Source organism: Cupressus sempervirens, chromosome 9, assembly GCF_028749045.1.
Source record: "Cupressus sempervirens isolate cs-2001-9-10 chromosome 9, ASM2874904v1, whole genome shotgun sequence".
NCBI lineage: Eukaryota > Viridiplantae > Streptophyta > Pinopsida > Cupressales > Cupressaceae > Cupressus > Cupressus sempervirens.
Window position 1 is genome coordinate 548,402,183 of NC_143126.1, and position 17,149 is coordinate 548,419,331.

Sequence of the window (17,149 nt, forward strand, 5' to 3'; positions counted from 1 at the left end):
GAAGCATTCATCCTCTTGGCTCATGTTGGATCAAGCAAACAAATCGTGGTTATGATTGTTTATTCCAGATTGAAGTTTGCAGATGATTAGTTTAACCTAATCACACCCAATTAGGATCGGGTTCCTTAATAAATACTCTTTAATATCTAATCGCATCTCTTCATGAAGAGACATATAATGAATAGACTTGACTGTTTATGATTGTGTCCCTTGGAGCAAATATAAGACAAGGATTGAAACAAGAGACATGACCATCGAAATCAATTAATGGTTCTATTGCTCTGCATTAATACATCAGATCGAGCATCAGAGATAAATCACATAAATACTTTTCTCTAAATTGATAGTTGTCTGACTTATACCTGGAGTGACTTATTATTATTATTATTACCTGCAAAATCAAAGAACATATCAGTATTACCAGTCTGATACATTTAGAACAGTATTACCTCAGTCTATCACAGTTTGACAGTCTTTTAACAAGATTCAATAAGTTTTAATTAAAGCTTGTGAATTATTGTATTGGCCATCAAATTAGGGAAAGTGCTTACTATAACTCCACCAATATGTTTTGCCCCAGCGACTAATATGAAAGATGGATAGAATCATGTTTAATGTAGAATGATGTTTTGTACTTGACTTCCATCAATATTCATCGTGGCTTTATTACTATAACCATTGGTCAACAATATGATGTGCAAGCAGAGGTATTTGAGTAATTAGGAAACGATATCAATAAGGCTTCATTAATAAATGTATTCACAATTGCCACATCAGATGTCATCTGCATCTTGTATACTCGGAATTATCAAACACATTGAAGGTTATCATATCTAGTGAGAAGTGGCTCAAGTAGAAGTCGAATAATACCGACCCCTCTCATAACTAGTATTTCAAGTTCTATATTATAACATACAGTGCCCCCCTTCCATTGCCACCATCACCTTGCCATCCCCCACCATCCCGAAATTGAGGCCCTTTGGCCCCCCTTCCTGGAAATTTGTCGCGCCATCTCGGCATCCTGACATACCCCAGCACCAGTGTTGCACTATTTATTGAGAGTATGTGTTTATTAATGGGTGGGTTTTTGACGTTTTAAATAGATGAGCTGCTGCTGGAGGCTATTTTCTTTTCCAGGTCAATACTTGATGTATTTGCGGAGCTGTTTTTGTTAGAAGTAATTGGCATTGATGAATCATTATTGGCGGGTGGAGGTTTTCTTGAGTCTTGTGGGGTTATTTAAAAAGGCCAAGAGACAACATGATGATAGAGTTGAGATTTCATATATAGTGCTGGGTGTTAGTTTTCTTGTGTGGTGGTTTTGTCTGGGTGTGTGATATACATGCAGGAAGCAACTAACCAAGAGAGGTTGATATTTTTTCTTTTGTCAAGGATGTAATGTTAATGTGCATGGTAACAAGCTGATACTAGCTGTGCATATGAAGTTTGTTGTAACTCTCATATTGGCAGAGATATTGTCTGCAACAGAAGCTTGCTTTGAGTTTTTCTGCTTCAAGCTGCGTGAAGGGTTTTGTATGTGATGCAGACTATTTTTTTGACTGAAGGATATGTTTTAAGTGCAGTGTACTTTTGAGGGACATCTTGTTATCTTTGGAGCTGCTTGTGTGGTGAGTGTTAATATATGTGTACTGTGCATGAGAATTTGTAGATGGTGGCAGGAGTTGCTTTGGTGATTGAAGGAGTTGGATGTTTATTAAGTATGTTATGCTGTTTTTCTTAGTTTTAGTAATTAGTGAGTCTTGATTTTTGTGTTGGTGCCTCAGCTGACTGGACTCAGTGCTTCAAACAGGGTTGGTGCTCTTGGAGAGTTGGTGTGGATTCTCGTTAATTAATGTTATCATGTGCTGTGGTTTTTTTACCCAAAACAGTTTTCCATGAGAAATTTGGTGTCTGCATCTTTATAATTGCTCTTATCATGTTTTATGTGATTTCATGTTTTTAAAAATTTAAGTTCTGAGATACTGATTCATGCCACCACTCCCCCCCATCCGCCGCTTCTTAGTATTTCCTGTGTGCTCTTCAGTAAGACCTTTCTAGCAATTTCTTAAATTGTGGGATTCACACATGATTGTTTCATAGTGAACATGTATCTTTAACTTTGTCATAACATCTTCCAGAAAAAAAAGTAAAAATCACTAGTTGCAGGATTTCCTTAAAGCAGTTATCTATTCTGCGAGATTTTCTCCAGAGTTGTTTCTCACGTCTTTTGTGTGTGTGTGCATGTGTTCAGCCACTTCTGTACATATTTTCTCTGCCTATTTCTCATACACTAAGCATTTTGAGAATTCTGGAAATAATTGTAATGCTCTGTTTTCATTTGTGGTTACTTGTGGAATTGTCAGTAAGAATCAGTCTAGTACAATATGTATAGACTTCAAAGAATGAAAGATAAATGCAAAGGATGTTGATTACATTCCTTGTTTGTTTCTTTGTAAATTAATGATAATAATGTCAACCAGGCCAAAATTTTCTAACATTTTTTCCTGCCAATATTTTGTACAGGTTCTGGCAGGACATACCAATCCTTGCAATGATCAGCACACTTGCATATTTCTGCTTTCTTGAACAACTTCTTGTAAGAGAGATTGCATGAATCTTATATTATTTGTGCAAAAATGGTTTTTCTATTTCCTTCTGCCTTTGATTTTAAAGTATTTTTTTTGTACTATTGTGGGACAACTTGAGGGCAGGTAAATGACTTGAAGGCTGGTGCTTTAGCGATTGCATTGCCTTTTGCATGTATATTGGGTCTACTGGCAGCAGTAACAGCTTCGTTTTTGGGTATAGAACCAACTGTTTTCTTGAATTTTGTTTGAATACCAGGAAGCAAGAGAGGAAACTGATGAATTTGTGTTCCAAATAAAAATGCATTCATCTAACACTATGTACATAATTAATCTTTATTGTATAGATGGTAAAATTGTGTGGTTTTGTGGAACCCAATCAGAAGGTTATTCATGCAGAAGCACATTTAAAAGATTTCATTTTGTCAAACATTTCACATTCTGTGTTGTGGATGCATGCAGTGAACAAAGATTTTATCTGGGCTTATGCTTCATTTCAGTTTGCATTTGTCATCCTATTTGCTCATATCTTTTATTCTGTGGTAAGCAGATAGATGGAAATAATATCAATTTTCAGTTTTTGGTTTCTTATATTGCATGGCAATGGGAAATAAATAAGATTGTTAATAAACTGTTATTTTTTTATTTTATATGTGCTAATTTATTTGTTTATTTCTTGTATTTGCAGATTCAGTTGAAGGCTATTTTAGCAATTATACTTGCATCATTTGCTGGATTTGGAGTTGCAATGGGTACAAATTCTTTAATTATAGAATTCTGGATATGGCGAGCAAGGTCTAGAATGAGATCAAGTGTTTCACAAAATGACCAGATGAGACACACATTGCAGAATGATGGTCAGCAGCAAGCTGCTCCAGACAGCCATACTGATTTTGCAATTCCAACTGCTTCACACAATAATCCCTTGCTCAGTTCGCAGAGATCCAATACGTAGTAATGCTCATAGATTATACCTGCATTACCACCACTTTGGAGGGACTCTAGCTTGTAATTTATACCATAGTCAATAACTTGATAAAATCAGACAAAAACCAGAAAAAAATGTAGATGTTTATATAGGCTTGCATCATTCATTATGTGGTATAGTAAATAATCCTTTTACCTTTTAATTGGGTAAATAATTCTCCCTACATATTTAAGCAATGACATCTATGTAAATTGAGTGCATGAACTGACTTTTCCTCAACTCGACAGGTAGCTGATAAATATCCCAATGGCCACGTGATTGGAGCAACATGGACTACTAAGTAATAAATGTATTAAATCAGATTAGCTTTATTAGTCCACTTTAATTTGTAGTTCATGCATCTGACCAGTGAGCTTGACTTCTTTATTTCCTTTTATGGCACATTGGTCATTCTTGTTTCATGTTACTGTTAAATCAGAAAGGTCAACATTTAACAGTGAAATAGTGAGGGTGCAGTTGTTTTCATTAAGTTTGCTGGCTCAACTAGCATTGTTATTTTCTTTCGGTACTGAAGATAAATTCGTCTATGATAAGGTGGTTGTTTTCCAGGATGGACATCATGAGATGGAATGCAGTCCCACCTAAATACAGAATTCCTGCTACTCATTTTACGGGAGGTGCCCTACAGACTTACAAATGCCAACTTTTGGTTTGCTTGTTTTCTGGCCCTCAAGTAAAACTAACTGCCTTAAGCATGAAGTTTTGAAATCAAGCATGTATTATTTTCTCAGAATTTGTAAATGTGATTATGCCTACCATTTCATGTATCTTAACAGTGAATATGATGACAAAAGAACAAGCATCCATTAAAGGCAAAATACAATATCTTTTTCAAACATGTTAGGATTAGGATCTTAGGATAGTAATCATTATAAGCAAGATATATATAAATAAGAATTAGATAGATAGATAGATAGATGATTTTTAACATCCACAAGGCTAACAATAGCCTTCCAACTAAACCAGCTTTAGGCATTCGGTTCTTTTTTTTGTGCAAGCTGATGATGAGCCCACCAACTTCTCACTGTTATCCTCGCTGAATAAGTTGTGTCAAGAGCTGCCATAAATAATATCCACAAATTTGAATCTGATGTCCTTGTACGCATCACATTCTAACATAAAGTGTTGTTCCGTTTCTGCCTTCCTAGAGTTGCAAAGCGTGCAAATTCTCTCTTCCCAAAACTCTTTTGGCCTCTTCCATTGACAAGTCTCACGTCGGAGTTGATGAGAGTTGGTTCTAAGCTATGCAATGAGACTTTTAGCTCTCCGAGAAATGTTGGCCCCTATGTATGCCTTTTGGAGTTGATCACAAGTGGGGTTGAACTCACTGATAATAATTTTTTTCCTTCCAAATCCATTACCTCAAATTTTCTTATTGAATTTCTCCATAACAAAGAGCTTTATTTCTTTATTATTTGCAGGACACATTGAAATGGATATTCCATTTGCTCGTCCACTTGATGTTTTGTTGCATCCATGTCTTTTTACATTTGCACAATGTATCATTAAAGACCATTTTAGGCCATCTATTTGGGTCTTTTTATGTTTGCATCCATTATACATCCATAAATTTACACATTCCACAAGAGATATTAGAAAGCCCTTTTTAAAAAGCCTTACAAAACATCATTTTACTAAAACACATATAGACACTATCATAAATAGATTAAACATGAGGTTACTTATCCTTATTTCGACATGTGGGCCATAATATCTTTGGTTCATAGTGGTGTAACTCATTATAAAGCGTCAAATTCACTCTGTCAAATGAGAGAACTCCTCAACTATAGGAGGGAGGGTGGCTTCATAAGTCTCATTTTCAAAGACTCATAAATAATCAATAATAAATGATTGATTAAATTATAACTATTTCAATGGGATATGCTTAATAATCATATAATATATAAGGTTTTAACAATTTTATAATAGAACAATATATAAATGTTACAAGGGTGTGACCCTTAATAATGCTATGTTCTCATGCACCTCCTTGATGTTGATAGGGGGTAACATGCCAATTTTCGTAAGAGAAAAAATGAAATATCTTGATGTCATAGGTTTGCTTTGACAACGAAAAAACAAGGACACAAATAAATGCCAACATGAGGATCATCCATCCCAAGCTACACGAAAGTCATCTTTGTTAGAATGTGAGGGTAATGCTACTCGTGTTGCCATTAATTGTTGTCATTGATGTCAACATATCCGATGAATAGATGTGGTTCATTTATGATTTGATTGTTTTTTTGTATGGTTGATGTGTGTACCAATGTTTGTAGTGTATTAGGAGTAGTGTTCACTAAAGGATATATATATATATATATATATATATATATATATATATATATATATATATATATATTGGTGATGGTTCTATTTAGTGTGCAACATATGATAGAACAGTTGTCTAGGTTGGGTCTTATTTGGATTGTGTTTATTGTGTTTTGGTCCTAGCAGTTATTGTATAATGAGTTGATCATATTGGTTGGCAACACAAGTCATGGAGATGGCAGAGTGTGCTAATATGTGCAAGACATGTTGTATTGAGAGAGGTAGTACACATTTTACTCCTTACAATTGAGAGGATGCTTCAATGTGACCTATTTTCAAATTGGTAGGTCAGTTTGGTTTTTGGGATAAAGCAATATAAGAACAATTATCTCATCTATCATGTATGTATGATGCTTGTATGTAAGTAATATATGAAATGCATGTGAATCTGACAAAGGAAGATTTGTGTTGATGATTATGTGAGTTGATAAAATTGGTAACAAACTATTATATCATTTTTGTATTGCAAAGTTGTGCTGACAAAAGTCTCAATGGTATATTCAATCTCATTTCTTATATTTTGGTTGTAAGATTGTATTGAGAGTAAGTCTATTTGTATCGAAAATTGGCTTTATTCACATTTTTGGATAGTTAGCCCAACTAGCAGTGAGTCAAATAACAAACTAACAAACAAAAAACCCTCTTCTAAAAATCACCTTAACTGGTGTTAATTTTACGAGATTAGTTTCACAGTGGTTTTTCCTAGTTCGAGTTTGTTGTCCTACATTTTGTCACCACAAAATGCAAGTAACAATATGAAAGTTTTTCAACTTGGTTTCACATTTATCTAAGTTTGGTTCATTATTCAATTGGCTAACAATAATCAACCAATCGATTCCAATTGATATAATGAATATTTTTATTGAAGGCTTTCATCAAGTTTTTTTAGTTTCTCTATTTGTCGAGCCTATGCTTGATTTTTGAAGCCTTCAACGCCATTTTTTCTCATTTTGAGTGTGTGTTTGTTGTCTTTTGGTCCATTGGTTTTGTTCAAGTTATTGCTTTCGATTTTCTCTTCAATTTGGTCTATACAAGAGCTTAATTAGAATTGGTGATCAAAAGATATGACCATTTTAGTGTCCAAAAAGTGGACTTTCTAGGTGCAACTACACGAATTAAAATATCATGTTATATTTTTAACTTGACATTCACTTTTAGAAAAATATAACATAAATTCAATTTATGTTATGTTTTTAAGTTCATTTATCATTTTAATTTTTCACTTAAATAACTAAAGAACACTTTATGTTATATTTTTAAGTTGAGTTGCTTTTTAATTTTTCACTTAAGTGACTATATTAACTATATAGTTTGATTTAATTTTTGAATTTTAATTCAAACATCTTTGTAAATATTAATTTTAAAATGATATTTGCACATAATAAATTTATTTATATAGTATAAAAAATATTTATGACCCATTTAAATAATATTTCATCAAAAATTAAATTGGCATGTGCGTAATGCAATACTTAAGTTGTGTACATCATGTCTACAAGCACATTTGCATCAAAATATGCAATGACTCCCAAAAGGTGAGACATGCATATTTGAGTGTTTTTAAAACATGTGTCCCCCAAAAGGTGAGATTTTGCACTAAGAGTCATTTGTGAGTAAATTTTAATATGCGTATATGCATCCAAAAGGTGTGTTTTGTTTATGGACTTCATTACATATTTTTAAAACATGCAATCTCTTCCCAAAGGTGCGATTTGCATTTAATGCATGCATATGCCCTCATAGAACCTGGAAGTGAAGATTCAAGAGCACATTTTTCATCAAAAATGCTTAGATTTGCCCATATAATGGCTTGAAATCCATTACAAGGGGGGGCATTTTTGAGTTTTAATGCATATATGTGCATTTGGGGGTCATGATTTTTCATATCCGAGACAAAAATGACTCATATTTGTTCATATTTGAGCCACTTTTTTTTATGAAAAACGCCTAGATTTGGGGCAGTTTTGATCACTTTTTGGCTCAAATAGAAATCTTTTTGAAGTTTTGATCCATATATATACTATTGAAGAACACATTTTTTCCTTCAGATGTCAAAAAAACTCCATTCATGCCTTTTATGAATCACATTTTCGCTAAAAACATCCAGAAAACGGGATTTTCTATCCACTTTTATGCATTTTGAAGTCACTTTTTTGCATTTGGGGAAGATGCTTTTGCATTCACAAGTAAAAAACAATCAATTTACAAGCACTTTATGGCCACGTTTTTGCAAAAATGCCTCAAATTTTTGCATGAAAAGAACATGGTTTTGTTAAAAAAACTCAAAAAATGGCATTTTCAGCCCATACGTTTGGATCAACAGGGATTGTTTTTGAGTTTTAATGAATGCTATTGCCTTTGGAGACCACATTCAACCATTGAATGCTCATTAATCATTTGTTATTTGTAAGTGTGGAAGAAGTCAAATTATTATTTGAGAATTGGTCTTCAAAGTCTATGATTCTTTCTATTTTGGCTCTTTGATCTCCACGTAAGTGGATTTTTTCAAACTTGCTCATCAATTCATGCTTCCATGCATACTATGGCTTGTTATTGCACATTTGTCCAAATGTATGCCATGTAAAGTGCAAATTCTCTTTAAAAAGGATGAAAACATTCATTTTTAAGTGTTTGGAATTTCCTCAAATTCCAAATTTGAATTTGCACATGAAAACAACTTGCTTGTTGAATTCTTTGAGTTTAAGACTAAAGGTATGTGTTTTCTTTGTGCTTGTTTTCGTTGTTTGTTTGCTTGCTTTCTCATTTTTAAATTTTTTTTTTGAAAGAAGTTACAAGTTCTTTCCCAAGAATTTGAACACGTTTCACTTCACTCCACCTTTCACCATTTCATGCAAGCGCATCATTTCATTCCACACCCATCATTACATGTCATAGGAAATTGCATCTTAGCCTCCATCCACATTTACATGCAATCTCATTGTTCGTTCCTATTTACATCTTTTGAACCTAAATGCATGTTTGTTTTACAGGTAGTCCACTTTATATTTAATGACATCCGGAGAGCCCATTTTTGACTAAAGGTCACACTTTTAAAGTCAAAAATTGTCATTTGCACACATTCTCATGTGCCTGGCCTTCATTCCTCAAGACATCTTTATAAGAACTCATCCTTTCTCATACACATTTACATGTCATCCATCTTCCTAAGTCCCATTTTAGCCCTCTACATGTACTTTCCATATCACATCCAATTCATTGCATATGTTCCATGAGTATCTAATCAATACTCCAAATATATTATTCCTCAGAGATCCATTTTGCCAATATTCTCATGGAGTCATAATCCATATCTTCCAATGATGGATTCAATCCCATTGAAACTTTCATGTTGCAGCAAGTCAAGATATGTCAGAATTTCTATAAAGAATGAAGAGATCCAATAAAAAAGGTGTGCTTTGAATCAAAGAAGCGGTAATTCATTTGATCTCCATTTTCCAAATGATTGTTTGAGAACATGAGTTTGTGTGGGAATGCGCCGAGCACTTTACTTCAAAAGCAAAAAGCAAAAAAGTTGAAGGTGCTAATAGAAAGCTATTCTGAGTTTACATTCAGACATCTTCAATCTCTTCAAAGTATCAGAAACTCCAGTTTGTCTTGATCTACAAAGGAGAATTCACAACAGTTTGAACGAGGAAAAATTTGGTGTACATCAAGTTTTCAAATGACAACTGACAATTCATCAAACAGAGTCAGGGGCTATCAAAAGACACAACACCATGGTTATCAAGGTGAATGTATTGACACAAAATATAGGAACTCTCGATCCTGTTATTATCTAGGATTGCATCATCAAGTACCTTTTGCCAACAATCTATAGGATTGATTCATTCAGAATCAATAGCCTCAACACTTTCTTCTTCTTCTTCTTTCTTGTTTGTAGTTGGAGAGTATGTATTGTAGGAAATTGTGTAATTACATGTAATGCAATTTATATGTATAATGACACGTAATCCAATAATTTCTCTTGTTAGTTAGACCATGTCTAAGATGGTTGAGTTGCTCCCACTTTTCCTCCTTTTTCTCAACTCCTTTGGCTATATAAAGGAGTGCTCCTTCATTATAGAATCATCTTTTGTTGTATGCAAGAAAGCCATGACAAACTTGTACAAGCATAACTTTGATTGTCTAGTACGAATTTGGGAGAAAAGTGAATAAAAGAAGCAATTGAATTTGAAGCTTTGATTGGAAGCAATTGTGAGAGAGAAAATTAGAAGCTTTGACTGTAATTTGTGCTTATTGTCTTTGATTCATGTTTTTATTGTGTGTTCAATAATAGAGCATAGTGAGTTAAGAAGCAATTAGAGCCAGAGTTTTGATTTGGAGCAGTTGTGGTAATACATAGACTAAAAGCTTTGATTGTAGCTTCTGTTATCATCTCAAATTCATGAAAAATAGTTAGAATTTCTCTACTTCTAGAAGTCTTTGTGCCCCAATGGTAGAGTTTTTTCTTATAGAACATAAATCATCTACTTCTGGAAGTCTTTGCACCCCGATTTTTCTTATAAATTAAACAAATGAGACTTAGAACCAAATCGGTATGCTTTTAATCAGCCTTGGAGTTGGTGTAGTTAGATATTTCATCTTGCCCATTACTCGCTTCATCAGTAAGTGGATTCCTTCCTAAAAGTTAAGAGGAAAGAATATTGGTAACACCCCTTACAAAATCTCTCAACTTCTTGCTTACCTTGAGTTGATCCAAGGAACGGTGAGAAGTGAGAGCCTTCCCTTTAATGTAGGAGAGACTTGGTCTTATACATTGTAGCTGGTCTATCTATTTTGTGAGTGGATTTTACCCAAAACTATTGATTGCAAAATATCCACCCAACAAATTTTCCACGTAAAATATCACATTCATTGTCTTGATGGTTTCGTGCTTTCATGTTTATATTTGTTATAAGTTTCTGAATACTTTAAGCCTTTACTAAATTGGTAAAATTTTAAGAAAGTGTTGGTCCATAACTTGATGATGATATTGAGTTTTCTTTCTATATGAGAATGAATGGTTAATTGATAGTGGATGTTTAAATCATATCACTCGTGATATGAGCAAGTTTGTAACACATGAAAAAATGGCATGGTCGTGTTAGATTTGGTGATGATTAAGACAACAAATATTGTTGGCAAATGTTTAAATACTTTTGATGGAGAGCATAATATTGGCAAGGTTTATTATGTGAGAGGCTTGTGAGAATGGATATGATGTGTTCAAGAACAAAGTCTGTGAGATTCGAAAGAGATCTAGAAAAATGATTGCAGTTAGCAAAAGGACATGAAGGAACATCTATCAACTTGAAGGAGTTAGAAAAGGATACTTACCATATTGAGTTAATGACAGTTGGCTTTGGCACCATTGGATGCATCACATCAAATTTTGGTAATTGAGTACAAATGTGTTCATTATGTGCTATTAGAGATTTACCTAGATTGTGTAAACTAGACAATGTTATCTATAAAGGATGTCAAGAAGCAAGAAAAAGAAGAGAATCATTCAAGGTAAAATATTATTAATCTATTCGTTTATTGGATTTAACACATATCAAGCTATGTGATTCTACAATAACAAGATGCTTACAAGGTGAAAAATATTTCATACTTTTCGTTGATGATTATTCTTTTACGAATAGGAAATACTGAGAGAGGGGGACAGGGTGGCGGTGATTCAGTGTTCCACAAAATTTTTTCTAACTATGGATATCGTTTACAAATTTTAAACTTGCATAGATGATCAAACTAAAAAGTAAACATAAGCATAACACAATGAAACTCATAACACCATTATAACCTCGAAGGGTATGGTTATACCCACAAAATGATCCACTAATCAAAAGTATCTTTTGAAAGATATTGACCCTGTTAGGAGTTTATTACATATGTATAATGTATTTGTCCTTGTTAGAAGACTAGGCCTTGTTAGAAGCCTCAACCTTGTTAAGAGTTGTGATTACAATATAAAGAGAAAGATGAGCCCATTGCCCAAATATGCATATACAAATGTACAAAGCTACTATAGAGATAGATACAAAACCTTTGATTGTTGCTAATATCTTCAATATATGATCAACCCTTGAAGTTCTTCACAAAACAACCGTGCAAATACTCTGCTTTGATTTGAACATCAAATTTGCATCCATACCAATCATAGAAAATGCACATATAAACATTATAGCATTACAATACAATGCCACACTTCGCTAAACAAAAAGATAAGTCCTTTATACCAAATCTTTAATCCAATCAACCTTGTGTTGCCTTGCACGTTACCAAATATTCAAAGTAGATCTTCCATGTGTGGTTTAACATCTAGGATGTCTTCCCAACTTTGTTAAGTAATTATTTTACAAGATAAAATAATTCCTTAACCAAAACACCTGTACTCTATTGTTACCCTATTATGTCTTGTCAAACCTGCATCTAGTGAATTTCCCTAACTCATTTAAAACTTGACATTTCCTTCCTCGATCTTACACATGTGTACCAGAGATTACTTTAGCAGCGAATCTTCACCTTTTGGTGATCCCGTCTGACGGGTCAATCGTCATTTGGTGAATATTTATCATATTTGGGTCCAACCGCATCGTCAGATATTTATCATATTTGGGTCCAACGCCCAGGGTGGTCGCCCATTAGTTATTACATGATTGGTCAAAAATATCGGTGCAATTGGCAATGCGATATACAATTTGGATGCATTTATTTTAAACAATTCGCCAGCCTTTGCATGCTGTTTCTTATTGGCCGACGTTATTTCGCCATTACTAAAACCATATTAATTTTTTCTTGGTTTGGGTGTCGCCAACCATTTTATCGATGTGTGTCGATCACCCGCCCCATTTAGCCAACTGTTTCCTACTATAGGCTTGCATCGGAAGGTGCATTTCACCTACATTTGACATTCCCGCTTGTTAATCTCGCCTAATTCACCAACCTAGATTGGAGTATAAGAAATTATTATTCTACACAATTCGCTATTTTTTGGTCTGGAGACTGGCATTTCTTATTGTTGTCGAACTTTCAGAGTGCTGAGTGCATTGGCCATTGACTCATGGACCTAGTTTTTGTAAAAGGCAAGTGATTTTTAAATTATTTTGTAAGTGGTATTGGTTATTTTTTTAGTTTCACTGTCCAGTGTCCGCTGGTGACTGGACATCTCACATGCTAAGATAGCCTATAGGTATTAGGTTTGAGAATTATATTGGGTAGTACCGTAGACTACTGTAGTAGTAGTACCCTTTTTTTAAGAATGAATCATATTATTTTTATTATATGTAGTCTAAGTAGTTAAGTCTTTTGTTCAACAACTAAGTTGATTTTTTTTGTAGCCTTTATCGGTTTGCCATGTCAAACAAGAGGGGTCTGATCCTTGAAATCCAAGAGAGGCCACCATTACCAAAACGTAGAATCATAGCGGCATATTTTGGCGGTGGAAATGTTGGCAACCTACAAGATTCACAAGTTAGATCTCCAATGGTTACTGAAAAAGGAGATTCATCACAAGTTGGACCCTCAGATAGTATTGAAGTTAAAGTTGGTGAACCTGATATCTCAGTTGAGGATGAACTTGAAAAAGATCTGGAGGAACTTCCCCTGAGTAGGGAGTCACAAACTGAGATTATAGAGTTGGAGTCAGTCCCGGACTAGTCGGTTGAGAAAATAAAAAATGATTCCATAAATTAGGTTCATGCACAAAAGGGGGAAAAAAAAACTGGAATCGAAGAAAGATCGATCTCGCTGGGATCTGTCAAAAAGGAATTTTCAATTAGAATGGGTGAAAAAGTACTGGTTCATTGAACCAGTGCCCAATCCAAATGATGGTGAGCCTCCTGCAGAATGCAGATGTAAGATTTGCATAGAGATAACAAAGAAGGAGAAGAGGCTGCAGCTTAAAATTGATACCATAGAAAAGCATGTCGGTAAAGTTTACAAGAAGAAAATTATAGATGGAGTCAAAAAATCCGTGCTAACTTGGAAAACAAAGGAGAACTATTTGCATATCAGGAATGCTGAAATATACGAGTTACACCGGCAAATGCGGGAGAAGCATTCTGCAGTAAAAAAATTCATTGAAGATTTCATTGGGAAAGCAACAGAAGTGCAAAATATGGAAAAAGTAGTTCAATTAGGTGTGTTCTTTTATATATTGAGTAGAGGATGCCCTATGACGGACTACCCTACAATGACTGCATTATTGCGTCTTTTGAAAACTTGAAACTATCCTAACAGTCACTAGTCAGTAAACAGCGAGTGGGAATGGGCTAAATGTCTTGCATAGGTTGAAATAGAAGATATGAAGGAATCTATAAAAAACTCAGATTTCATTGAATTGTCTCTAGATGAAGTTACAAAAATTGATAATACTTCTTGGGTGTGCATGCACTGTAAACAATCTTTGTCGTCAACCATTTCTACTACCTGTTGCTAAATTGAATCGTAGTGCGACAGCTGAAAACTTATATGAATTATTAAAGACTAATGTAATTGAATCTGGAGGTTTAAATAGCATGGAGATTGCCAAAAAGTTGATGTGTGTTGGAGCAGATGGTGCTTCAGTTATGCAAGGTCATAAAGGCGATCTTTGCAAAAAGATCAAGAATGATTTGGCACCCTACGCTATTCCCATTCATTGCATGGCCCATCGAATGAATCTAGCTTTTGGAATTGTCAGCAATTTTGGTTGTGTAAGTAAAGTGGAATCTCTGATCAAAGAGATTTACCAATACTTCTTTCGAAGTCCAAAACGAGTCTGAGAATTTCAACACTTTGCTGCAAGACTTACTGATGGGAGGAAGCTTCTTAAAGACAATGATACCAGATGGATCTCTTTGGATGGACCAGTGCATTGAGTAATGTCTGAATACCCATCATTGCTTGGACTAATCCACTATGTGCAAGAAAGATTCTCTCGGCTATATTCAAGCCTAACTAATGTTAAGGTACTCTTAACTTTAGTAGCTATTCTCCCCATGCTATATGACATGAGAAATATTATAAAAAAGGTTCAACAAAGAGCTATGTACATTGCAGAATATAATAAGCTACGTAAAATGACATGTAGTCGCTTGGATACTCTGTACCGATTATTACCATTAGATGAAACAAAGTTTGCAAAGTGGTTAGAAATCTCAGATTTGAACAATCTTGGGAACTTTTTACATATTGGTGCAAACGATGAGGTATATGCCAGGGTACGTGGAGTTGACATAGCAATACAATACTATGCCCGCATCAACCCCAACGAAGCAGGAAGCGAAGTTGAATCAGAACCAGAGAAGGTACTTTTACGTGTTACAAGTGAAGCCTTCAAGAAGATCAAAGACTATGTGCTTGACTCTGTCAAGCAAGTTTGCTACAATCTGTTGTTAGAAATCAGATTCAGATTCCCTCTAGAGGAACTGCTGGAAGCAATGTCAATTATTTTTCCACAATATTGGTCTCTAAACAATCCAACTGATTTTCGAAGAAGGATGACAACTCTGATTCAGCATTTTTGAACACCTAAAGTAATCAATGGAGTCACCATAAATGAAATTTTAGATGAAAATCGACTGAGAGATCAATCATACTCTTTTGCAAACATAATGAGGGAACAATATGCTGTTATGGAGAACCCAAATGAACAGGGAGTAGTAACAAAGCTTTGGAAAAACCTTGGTGAGAGCAATCAGTTGAGAGAGGTAATACCATAATATTTCAAGCTTACCAATTTATGTTTGACAATGATATTGGGTTCAGTGGAGGATGAGAGAGTTTTCAGTACTTTGGGCTTCCTTAAGTCAAAGGTTAGAAACAAATTAGACAAAAATTTGGATAATTGTCTAAGGCTCTATAATTCTAGGTATGAGGTAGAAAGTTTCCCTTATGATAGGGCTGTCAGCATTTGGAGAAAGCGATGTCAAAGAAGAGGGATTGCCAACATTTCAAACACAAGTGGCAGTGGTAGTGGCGGTGGCAGTGGTTCATATCGTGATATTGAAAGTCAAAGCAATGAAGATGATGTTGAATTTGGCATGCATAGTGAGTCTGACGCTGACAGTGAATCTGAAGAAAACACAAAAAACAATGAAATGTTATATGCAATAAATGAGGAGGATTTTGATGATAGTGATGTTGAGCCGGTCCAGGCGGAATGGCAACTATAGCAGCTTCTCAACCTTCTGCGTGAGTCAAGTAGTAGGCTAGTAGCTCTGATCTAAGACTCTACCTACTAATTAATTATGTAACATGTTTGTAGAAGTTAATTTATAGCCTTCATTCACTATCCCTTTATAGATGCTTAATTTTATTTATTTATTTTTGAACATGTTGATGTTACAAACTTAGTACTTACATGTGGAGATTTTCATTGATTGCATTTTTTTTAAATGTTGAGATTTTCATTGATTCTAGTTTTTTCTTTAAGAAATTGTAAGATAATGCATTTAACAGAATAAGCTCCATTTTTAAAAAATTGTATTATAATTTATAATTACAAATCAGCTTATAACATAATACATTTAACGATTGTCAATTACACACAATTACAACCCTTTGAAAATGACTCAATGTCAAATTGCAATGACCGTGAATTCCCTTTTGCAGATACAAGGGAGCAAAAATAGCTGTGGGTCGGTTTGTAATTATATATATGATCAGATATGTTAGCTCTTGATTCCTGATATGCCATAGTATGCTACTATGCTAGTGCTTGGCTGCCCAACTATCCTGATATGCTGGCTCTTGATTCCTATAACAATTAACATTAAACAAAGTTGAAATTAAATCTAAAATTTGAAATTAAAGAGAAACAAGTAACAAAACGATTATAGTTCTATCACTTACTAAGTTGTTAGAGTGTTATTACTTAGTGCTATCAGCTATGACTAACACTGATAGCAACAGTAACAGTTTGAGAAGATGACCCAGCTTCACTGAATTTCTTTAGGGCGCTCCATTCTACATCATTTGGAAGCCCCATTTTTTTTAGGTTGTAGCTAATTAGTTGTAGTCTTGTCAACAAAAAATACTTCTGAGAGATAGAATCATATGATAGGAGGAATCTATCTATAGCATTACTCATTGTTGACAGTGGTTTGATGCAACTTGCAATTCCCTCCGAAGTGAATTCCTCAAGCAATTCCCCTAAATGAGAATTCATCCTGCCCTGCAACTTTTTCATGTAATTCTCATTTCCAATGAGTGTGCTTTCTGAGTTAGTAGGATTTGGTAATCCAACATTTAGCAAGTTCAC

General features: G+C 34.4%; 1 protein-coding gene across 2 annotated transcripts in view; it reads left to right on the top strand.

Moving 5' to 3' along the window:
• Positions 1-3,884, top strand: part of LOC149539809 (uncharacterized) — a 109,489-nt gene extending 105,605 nt beyond the window's left edge. For both annotated transcript variants that reach the window (XM_089801007.1, XM_089801005.1), the window contains exons 5-8: positions 2,524-2,596; positions 2,712-2,802; positions 3,048-3,127; positions 3,274-3,884. In XM_089801007.1, the coding sequence (XP_089657133.1) occupies positions 2,524-2,596; positions 2,712-2,802; positions 3,048-3,127; positions 3,274-3,540 (511 nt within the window). In that variant the 3' untranslated portion in view covers positions 3,541-3,884. The remainder of the gene's footprint in view (positions 1-2,523; positions 2,597-2,711; positions 2,803-3,047; positions 3,128-3,273) is intronic.
• Positions 3,885-17,149: the final 13,265 nt, after the last annotated feature.